Genomic DNA, 10,167 nt, shown 5'->3' on the forward strand with positions numbered 1-10,167 from the left:
TTATCAACACTTTCTAATTACCTAACAAAGTAATTTGGGATTCACCGTGGGGCTGGCGGGATGGGGAACCAGCAGCCCCTAGCAACCAGCGTAGCGTGCGCCAACGCCGCTTGGGGGTCGCTGTGTAGTTAGCAGTGGCGGGCGGGCGGGGCGGGGGGGACATTCGTACGCTTTTCTGTACCTTGCACCCCAGAGGACACGAGGCGCCGCGGCAGCTCTGTCCTACACCAGCCCTGCCCCCAGGCCCGGCGGAGCCAGCTTTGGCTACTGGAGGTAAGGAAGAAACTGGGCGACATAAACATGTCTATACATAGTCTTGCCTACTACAGGCCTGGCGTTGCTGCGGGTTTGATGTCCCCCAAAGGGTCCAGAACCCCAGATACTCCCACCAGACCCCAGGAGGGCGGAAAATGACCCCCTGGCACTGCCGCTTTGATAGCACCCGGCCGCGGGGCCCTGGACTCCGCGCTGAGCCGCGCCCTCGGGGCGAGTGCGCCCCGGGCGCACGGCTCAGAGGGAGTGGAGAGGGGAGGGGGAGCGCAGGAAGGTGGGGAGGAAAAGAGGGTGTGTGTGTTGGGGGAGGGAGGCGGTGCGGCAGCCTTTCCAGGGAGGAGAAGCGCGGGCTCCTGGCTCTCCACGCGCACTGCTTTAATCAGACCGGTGCAGCCTAGAGCTGGAGTGGCCAACCCGGCCTAGAGCGATGCGAGCGGGGCCCTGGGAGCGGCGGCGGCGACGGCGGCGCGGCGGCCCAGTGAGTAAGTTGGTCTGCAGGCCCGGAAACCCCGGCGTCAGGGTTGTGGTACAGCGGACCGGGCCGGGGGTGGGGGGTGCGGCTAGGAGGGCGCTGAACTAGGCGCGGGACGTTCCGAAGGACCACTGTCTGCAGGCTTCCTTGGGCGCCCCTCAGCGCGCGACTTCGCCATCCAGAGGCCGCGACCAGAACCACCCTAGATCAGCATTGGCCTGGGTGGAGGCGACCACAAGCAGTTCCCTGGTCCCCGACGTTGGGGGCGGGTGAAGGGTGGGGACGGTAGAGGGCGGCGATGGCTGGGAGCACTGGTTGGTTTCTAAGGGGCAAAGCGCGCCAGGGAGGCGGGAGTCTGACGAGCAGGCCTCTGAGGTCCCAGCGCGGACGCGGCAGCCCATTGTGCGTCCCGCACCTCGCGGTCTGTTGCAGAGGAGCCCGGGCCGGGAAGTACCGACGCGTCTCTCCCGAGGCCCGGCCGCCTCGCCCGCTCTAGTCCAGAGGAGCCGAAGCGTCTCGGACCAATCCCCGGTGATTATGCAAGACGACGGACCAATCAGCTCCGCCAGCTCATGAATATTTATGACCTTGGCTGAGTCAAAGCTTTGAACCGAGTTTGGGGAGCTCGGAGCATCATGCTTAGACTTTTCAAAGACACAAACTCCATTTTCTTATGAATGGAAAGTGAAAACCCCTGTTCCGCTTAAATTGGGTTCCTTCCTGTCCTGAGAAACATAGAGACCCCCAAAAGGGAAGCAGAGGAGAGAAAGACCCACACCCAGACCCCGCGAGAAGAGATGACCATGACCACCATGCCAGAAAGTCTCAACAGCCCCGTGTCGGGCAAGGCGGTGTTTATGGAGTTTGGGCCGCCCAACCAGCAAATGTCTCCTTCTCCCATGTCCCACGGGCACTACTCCATGCACTGTTTACACTCGGCGGGCCACACGCAGCCCGACGGTGCCTACAGCTCGGCCTCGTCCTTCTCCCGACCACTGGGCTACCCCTACGTCAACTCGGTCAGCAGCCACGCGTCCAGCCCCTACATCAGTTCGGTGCAGTCCTACCCCGGCAGCGCCAGCCTCGCCCAGAGCCGCCTGGAGGACCCAGGTACGTGCGCTTGCCAGGGAGAGGAAGCGAAGGAAAGAAGGCGCGAGGGGGAGCACGAGGGGGAGAGAGGGAAGACAGGAGAAGAGGGGCAGAGAGAGGTGGGGTGGGGGTGGGGAGGGCGCGGAAGCAGTGGAGGTTTCGGATATCAACCTATGGATACCTGTCCTAGCAAAGATTTTAGAAATCCACCCAGTTCGCAAATGTCTAGCAAAGGAGAAATCCAAGAGAGCGTCTCCTGGCACCGGCTGGGCCTCTGAGCCGCTCGGTGTGTCGAGCACACAGTGCCCTGCTGGAAAAAAGAAACCCACATGTGCACGTATTAGTCTCGGTAATTATTTATTGCGTGGCGCTATAAACAATGTATGCAATTAAGGGTAATTAAACCTCAACTACCGCCTGCAAAAATAGCAAACTTTCCCTGCAAAGGCAATTGCTGCTCTCCCATGACGGCCCCATCCTGTCTGCAGCAGCCCGGGACTGGCCCTCAGACTTTGGAAGTCCCTCCCAGGCTTCCAGAGTTTCTGGAACGCGCTGTTCCCGGCCGGTCTCTGCCATCCCCTCGACTGCCGCCCGTTCTCGTCTCTCCACACTAAAGGCAGCCCCTGTGTTAACGACCCCACTTCTGCTGTCGCTGCAGGGGCGGACTCCGAGAAGAGCACCGTGGTGGAGGGCGGTGAAGTGCGCTTCAATGGCAAAGGGAAGAAGATCCGCAAACCCAGGACAATTTATTCCAGTTTGCAGTTGCAGGCTTTGAACCGGAGGTTCCAGCAAACTCAGTACTTGGCTCTGCCTGAGAGGGCGGAGCTCGCGGCCTCCTTGGGACTCACGCAGACTCAGGTACCTCGCCGCTGCCTCTGCGCCAAGCAGGCTTCTCGAGGCTGGGTCTGAGCCCTGGGCTCCACTTCTGGCTCTGTGGGCCTCATGGTCGGGGTGTCACTGTGTGGGTGTATCCACCCAGGCTCCTGGTGTCTCCCCTTCCTCTCACATTTTCACTGCCCTAGCTCGGTCGCTGCCCTCTGCACCCCAACTTGTTTGCTGCCTGCTCCTCTGTCCTGTCCCTGGACATCTGGTTAGGGTGCAGGAAGGATTTCCCCGGACATCTTGTTTGGGGATTCAGAGGTCACGCGTGGCCGAACAACTGGAACAATAGACGCGGGACTTAACCCCTCCTTTGCCTGTAAAGTGTGTGGCTCCTCACCGGGGGCCCAGGGGAGTGCCTGTGTCTTCCTCTTCCTCTCACCGAGTGGCGCAGGGAATCCTTCCCTCGGCCTGCTCACCTCCCAAAGTCCCAGACCCTAGCGAAGAAACGAGATTCTCCTTCTTGGACATCTCCAAGACTTCGGGGAGTTCGTGGGCCTTCTGACCGCGGCTGGCGCGGGTTTCCAGCGTCCGGCCCGGCCCGGGATTTGGATTGGACCTGGGGAAAGCAAACAAACCCTAGGGAAAGGTTTGGTTTGAGTCCAAAGTTCCACAAAAAAAACTTGCTGCCTCCTCAGTCCTCAATTCATTCAGGGGCCGAAAGGATGGCGCAAAGAGAAACCGGTAGAGCTACAAATAAATTTCCTCCACTCCTATCCAGGTTTTTGATTCTTTTATTGATATTGATATAGGAATTGCGGGGGGGGGGGGTTGTGTTGGCGTCCAGTCTCCCGGAGAAGCCCAGGACCTTCCGCACGGCCCCCACACCACGCCCCCTGGCTCTGGGGGTGCAGTGCCTGCAGGCGCCCTAGGCCAAGGTCGGGCTTCCTGGCTCTTCCTCCCGTGTGTGTGTGTGTGTGTGTGTGTGTGTGTGTGTGTGTGTGTGTGTGTGTGTGTGTTGGGGGGTGGGTGTGCGTTGTGGCTCCAGCCGGGAACTACCAGCTTGCGCTGGGCAGAGGGACCTCCAGGCTCTGCTCTCCCGCCGTTCCCTCCACTCTGAAAACTAGGTGGGCTTAGTGGGCTCTCAGCCCAAGTCACTTTGTTTTCCGATCTTGCAGGTCAAGATCTGGTTCCAGAACAAGCGCTCCAAGTTCAAGAAGCTGATGAAGCAGGGCGGAGCGGCCCTGGAGGGCAGTGCGCTGGCCAATGGCAGGGCCCTGTCCGCGGGCTCCCCATCCGTGCCTCCAGGTTGGAACCCTAACTCTTCAACGGGGAAAGGCTCAGGCAGCAGTGCGGGCTCCTACATCCCCAGCTATACGTCGTGGTATCCTTCAGCACACCAAGAAGCTATGCAGCAGCCCCAGCTCATGTGAAGTTGCCCACTGGCACCTGCCCATCTCCTGCCCATCTCCCTCCGTCCAGGCCCTTCCTGTCTCCAGGTCCATCCATCCTGACTGTGTGTCCTGGGCCTAGTGGAAAAGGGCCCAGAGGGAAGGAAGGAACAGCAAAAATGCAGATCGATTGCCTCCTCGGTCGGACCCAGTGACCCCCAGAGCCGGTGCTCTTGCTCAGCCCTGGCCTGGGCCACACAAGGTGACAGCAGAGTGGCCTTGAAGTACAGGCATAGTCACCCAAGACAGTGTGAGCAGCAAGACAACTTGGCTCACCTGACCTGCTGCCCCTCAGCTTTGTGGGACTAGCAGGAAAACCAAACAAAGTAGAAAAAAGCAGAAGCTCTTTCTGTCCTGTCTTGTCTCCTTTTGCGCTAAGTCAAGGTCTTCGTCTGTCTGCTGTTCTCATACTGAGGTCTCTGCAAAAAGTCACCAGGTCTGAGCCACAAGCGGTCTGCTAGGCCGCCCATCTCCCGATCCTGGACGTTTTATCCTTCAGGCCTCCTGGACCCTGCCTGACCATCTGTGTAGCTTATTTGGGAATTGGGGGAAACTGGAGGGAGGGGGTTTTATTTATTGAAAAATGGATTTTGGCTGAGGCTGAGTGTTGGTTCTGTAGTGTGCAGAGAGAGCACCGTCCAAACGCACTGTTTACCTTGAAGGCACCCGGAAAACACGAACAAGGAGGACTAAGGATTTTTAACTTACACATTAACTTTTATACTTCGCTGGTATGGAGTTGTTGAAGCTCAATGATTTGCATTTTTACATGTCCTGTATTATTATTAACAATAATAACAAGAGAAAGAGATAAATGAGTCAAAAGCGGTTTTGTCATCTTGAGAGGAATGCTTGTTTGCTTTGCCTGGATAAGAAGGAAAAATTCAAGTTTGGGTAAAAAGAGAGAATCCACGGGCAGCACAGAAAACAGGCAAAGAACAAGCAAGCAGCCCTAATTCCACTGGGCTTTAAAGTAAGGCAAAAGCAGCTTTACAACAATCCCGGAGGTTCTACCACAGAAAAATGCCAGTCCACCCCGAAAGCACAGTCTCCATTGCAGGAACTATTGGCTGTATATATAATTATTATTGTTATTATTATTGTTCTGTAAACATGTTGCACAAGCTTAGCCTTTTTCCGTTCTGTTGTGTGTGGCGGTAAAACCCGATGATTTGTGAAATAAGAATCTTGACATTTTACTTGTGAGATTTGGAAAATGTGACCAATTGAAATCAACCGTGTTTCGTGTTCTTTATGTCAAAGTTTAGTTTTATATTGAGAATGTTAACTTATTGCTTTGTACCTTGGGGGGAAAAAGAACTTTGTAAATAAGTTATAAAGTTTCTTTGAGACAGTAAAATTATGGTTTCAAGAAAGAACTGCTGTCTCTTGTGCTGTGTGTGTGTGAGGAGGGTGGAGGACCAGGCTCCTGCCTCTGTTTCAGGTTGAATTGAATCGAATACTAATGTGAGGCAGATTAGGGGTGCCCAACTCCACCACCAGGACACCATCGCAAGGCTTGTGGGGTGCCCCAGTGGGACTTCTCACCTTGTTCCCTCAGTCATCGAATCTCTCTGAGTGGAAGGGGTACCCAGGGAGAGTTAGGGAAGGGGACTCAGGAACAGGTGCCACAGGGCAGCAAGCTGGTTTAGGAATGGAAAGGGCGGTGAGGGTTCGCTGAGAGAGAAAGACAGCTAGCCTATGCTACTGGAGCTCTCTGTACACCCAGCAGCTCTCTGGAAGCCTGAAAACAGACCTCCTGCTTAGCCTCCAGCCTATCCCCAGATCTGGCCTCTCAGCTCATGCTTGCCCCGGGGGCAGTGGATTCTGTGATGGAAACGACAGGGCCAAGCGCCTGGCAGGAGCTGGAAGGATATGTCTGTTAATCTACCCCCAACCCTCAATCAGTGAGCTCCAGGGGACAGGACACAGTTGGAGGGAGCCCCCCATCCAGCCCCTTCACAGCAAAAATGGCCTGTTCCTGCTAAGGACCAGGGAATTTTCTTTGCACAACCAAGAAAGATGGGTGCCAAGAGAGTGGCAGAGGGGCTCAACTGACTTGAAACCAGGAGTCAGAGTTCAGCATATCTCCTCCACCCCAACCCTACCAACCTGAAGCAAGACCACTATGGGCACACCTCACCTCGGTTACAGCACTGGGATGCAGTTTGCTCCAGAAAAGCGCAGACTCTCAGACTACAACTACATTAACTCCTTTTTTCCACCAGTAATCTGGGCCCTAGCCCAACCCTAACCGTAAACCCCAAACCCAAACCCAGACCCAAGACCACCAGCCAAGAGAGCTAAGGGAAACTTCGGGCAGCGAGCGGCAGGCGGCTAGGATTCCTGCTTCCCGCGCTTCACCTTCCACAGCTGCTGGGCGGGGGCTGGCCCTCGGTCTTTGGGGGGCCCTTTCCGGCACGCGGTGGGGAGCACAGCCGGGAAGGCAGTGATCTGTGTTGTGACAAGCACCCATTTTTCAATTGGTGCTGGTGAAAGATCAGATGCGCGGGGCTTTTTCGACGCCCTTTGGGAAGGGGAGGAGGAAGTGACGGGCTGTGTGTGTGTGTGTGTGTGTGTGTGTGTGTGTGTGTGTGTGTGTGTGTGGTTAGTGCACTGGAAGAAGCTGGGAGGGGGGCGAGAGGTGGTACAGGATGAAGCCAAGGACCGTGGTGTCCTTTTTGGGCTGGAAGTTGGGAAGTTTTCCTCTCCTAGCTCCAACCGCGAGCGCTAAAATCAGACCTTGGAGATCAGGGTCCTAGTGGGCTGACCGACTCAAAAACAGAGAGGGAGTCAGTTTCTCAGGTTGGGATCAGAAGGGCTAGCAGAGACCTTCTTGGATTCGGTTTCCACTGGGATGTTTGGTTTTGTTAGGGAGATTTCTCTTACCATCTTTCTTGGGTCTCCCAGAGGACTGCTAGGGCTCCAAAGGCTCAAGCCACAGGCAAAATCTATCTGGTCAAGCTGATGTTAATATTTAGAGATATTAGCTTATACTAATTTAATAATCTCTTGCTAACAGTTCAAATAGAGAAATTATTAGTTTTAGCTCAAGGAAGGCGGTCTTTAGTTAGGCTCTATTATAATTATAAGCAGTTGTACTTTTAAAAAATGTTAATCTCAATATAGGCCTAATTAATGCTGCCTTGTTACTGACAAGTAGTTCATCAAATATCTGATTCAAAGATTTTCATAATGAGTATATTAATTAAACTATGAATAATCTAAAGGTGGTTATATTTAAACAATACCTCATTATAATGATTAAATACTGATTTCGAATATTATGTCTTAACAATTGTCACTTAGAAAACACAACCTTTCCTTATGTATGAGTCTGTAATGGCAAAATGCAATTTTGGGATTTTTTTCCCCTTGTTCAAAAAATGTGAACCTCATTTTAAAACACTTCTGAAATAGGTTACACACAGCTTAATGATTATCAAAATGACTCTTTTCTGCAAAAAAAGACCCCAAAGTGCGTGTACAGCTGCAAACCCAAGAGGGTCAGCATCATTTCACTGTATTCTCTTCTTGATTACAAGCCGGGCCCATCAAACACAACATAATTACAGTAATTTCAGGTTTATTTATTCTAATGCAGTTTCCCCATCTCTCTGGTAATTATGAGCAATTTTTTCGCCCAGGGAATCTTTTTGCATTAACAAAAGAGATAACGCACTGAAAGCCAAATTTGCTGTGCATTGAGAAAAGGAAAAAAAAAAAAAATCAAATAGGTGCGAGCTGCCATCTCTGCAATTCTCCGGTACCGGAGCCGGCAAATTGCTTGCAGGTGTATGGAGCAAGCTTGTCAATGGCCGGCCTCCGAATTAGCAAATGCATGGCGGCAAAGTAATGAAGACAGACTTAGCAAAATTGCCAAACAACAGATACCTCTTTAATATCTTCTCTCTCTCTCTCTCTCTCTCTCTCTCTCTCTCTCAAAAGAGGTGGGGGTGAGAGGGGAGGCAGAAGCAGCGGTCCCCAGCCCCCTCCTCATGAGTCTTGGCTTTCATAAGCCTGGATGGGCTGCATGGCCCTGTGAGGAGGGAAGTCTAATTGCAGAAGAACTCAGATCCTAAGCCTAGGTAATATTTTAAAAATATAAAAATGGTAACACTTATAGTTATCTCTTTTCCTCCTTGATCATTATCTTTTATTTATATTTCTGTCCTCTGGGGATATGCACCTAGCTGGGTTAGGTAGTTCTTCACACTTTTTGAGCCACAAAGAGTTTCAAAATCCACCTCACCTAGATACACAAAAGTGTGAATTTATTCATACAGAGTCATTTGATGAAGAAATTAAATCTTTCTTCAAAGAAACTGTCCATTTCTATTACCCAAGAAAAGGTAGGTCTGGGTGTTGGGTACAAAACCTGAGATGCTAGATCAAGAAAAATTGGGAGAGAAGAAGCAATATCCCATAAATGTTTAACCTGATATCCATCTCTTTCTTCCTATACCTTTTATGGATCAGTCTCAGAATTGTCTGGTCTTTGTCAGCCCGCCACCTGGGTTAAACACCCTTGAAATCTTAGGCTAACACCAACTTTTCTGCTCCTCATCCTACAGGGCCATAGCAACCTCTATCCGCAAGGCCCAGAGGGGAAGGATTTCTTCCTCCTATGCCTCAAAATAATCCTCCTCCTGTCCTCAGCCCCACAAAAAACCCCAGCGCCAGTGCTAAGAGGTCAACGGCTCTGAAGGGTGCCTTCACCAGGCTCAAGAAAGGGATCACCCCCACCCACCATTTGCCTACTCCCTCCCTTATCCCCCAATCTTCAGGGATTAACGCTTCCTGAAACATCAAGTGTTTTTATAAAAAAGAAAAAAATAATCCTGACATCGCTGACAAGAAGTTTTGATGGAAGAATTAGCTGGTGCATACATAATCACTCCCCCACCCTCCTACTCCCGGAGCGGGAGCCGCTGCGGCGGGCACAGCGCAGCCTTCCAACCCTCTGAAAAATGAAACCGGTTTCCACCCTTACCTTCTTCAGTGTCAATTTCAGATAATCTGGACACACACTCTTTGCTACATCAAATCAAAAGGGTCGAAGGCGGCTTTTGGCTGGGAGAATGACCGGAAAGAAAAGGCAAAAAAGAAAAAGAAAAAAAAAAAAAAAGAGGAAAAAAAGGAAAACATAAAATCGATCAAATGAGAGCAAAACAAAACTAGAAAACCAAAAAGAATTCCCCGACCCCATCCTCCTATCCTGAGAGTAAAGAGTGGAAAGAGGTCCCCAGGACCAGGCGTCTCAGAGCGCCGCAGGCTTTTTGCAGCGCTGCGCTTGCCAATAGGACTGAAAATTTCGGCTATATAGCCTCTGTCTTTATAGCTGATGAAAAAAATTGCAGATTATTAGCATAAATGTTTACTCTTCATTACGCTGATGACATTGTGCACTCGAGATCTTGGTAATCTTTGGGAAAATTATGAGTAATTTTTAAAAATTTTAAAGCAGCAGCAGTTACCATGCAATTCAGGCTAATTCTGCGTAGGCTCCGAACGGATATAATTATCGAGGAGTCAAGATGTTATGCTAAAAACTATGCATTGATATTCCCATTTATTATGTACATACAACTTTGACAATGTTGATGCTTGAAATAGCAGGAAATTGTCTTGCGCAAAAATTACAGTCCATATTAGGACATCTGAAATTGCGAAGAATTATATAGTAATTGCAGGCTTTCAGATGGGAGAGCCAGAATGCTCAAACTAGTGCAAATGTGGATAAAATTACAGATCAGAGCAAAAATTAGGGAAAAAGGGGGTCTGGGATTTTTCAGGTTGGCTATAGGATTCCGGAAGTGTCTAATGCCACATGATTGCTGCAGCTTTAGGGGAGACATTCGTGCCTCAAATAGCGCCTTGGCCAAGGTGGCTTTAATTGAATTTCTTGGGCTTTTTGTCTTAATAGGGGTAAATGAGGAAATTGGCCACCCAAGGTAAATTTTTGTCCTCTCTGAGAACATGTGGGGAGAATCCCCTTCTCCTAGTGCCTGTTCGCTGTGGCTTGGACACCCGGAGGTCCCAGGCTCCCCACCCCAAACCCCG

General features: G+C 51.5%; 1 protein-coding gene and 1 long non-coding RNA gene across 5 annotated transcripts; one reads left to right on the forward strand and one right to left on the reverse strand.

Moving 5' to 3' along the window:
- The first annotated feature begins 154 nt into the window (after positions 1-154).
- Positions 155-5,483, forward strand: Dlx1 (distal-less homeobox 1). Of its 4 annotated transcripts, none has more exons than XM_063259284.1 (5): positions 155-273; positions 667-755; positions 1,178-1,855; positions 2,493-2,692; positions 3,832-5,483. In XM_063259284.1, the coding sequence occupies exons 3-5, from the start codon at positions 1,543-1,545 to the stop codon at positions 4,084-4,086; spliced, it is 768 nt and encodes a 255-aa protein (XP_063115354.1). In that variant the 5' UTR covers positions 155-273; positions 667-755; positions 1,178-1,542; the 3' UTR covers positions 4,087-5,483. The 4 variants fall into 4 exon arrangements, with proteins under 4 accessions (XP_063115354.1, XP_063115355.1, XP_003478662.1 ...); XM_063259285.1 differs by having other exon boundaries at positions 667-751; XM_003478614.5 differs by lacking the exon at positions 155-273 and having other exon boundaries at positions 584-755.
- Positions 2,175-9,393, reverse strand: LOC111754120 (uncharacterized). The gene is made up of 2 exons (XR_010050859.1): positions 9,098-9,393; positions 2,175-3,272 (listed from the first exon to the last, which is right to left on the reverse strand). It is a non-coding gene; the product is annotated as an uncharacterized LOC111754120 (long non-coding RNA).
- Positions 9,394-10,167: the final 774 nt, after the last annotated feature.

Source organism: Cavia porcellus, unplaced genomic scaffold (assembly GCF_034190915.1).
Source record: "Cavia porcellus strain 051 isolate PalLab524CR breed Dunkin Hartley unplaced genomic scaffold, mCavPor4.1 scaffold_12, whole genome shotgun sequence".
Lineage (NCBI taxonomy): Eukaryota > Metazoa > Chordata > Mammalia > Rodentia > Caviidae > Cavia > Cavia porcellus.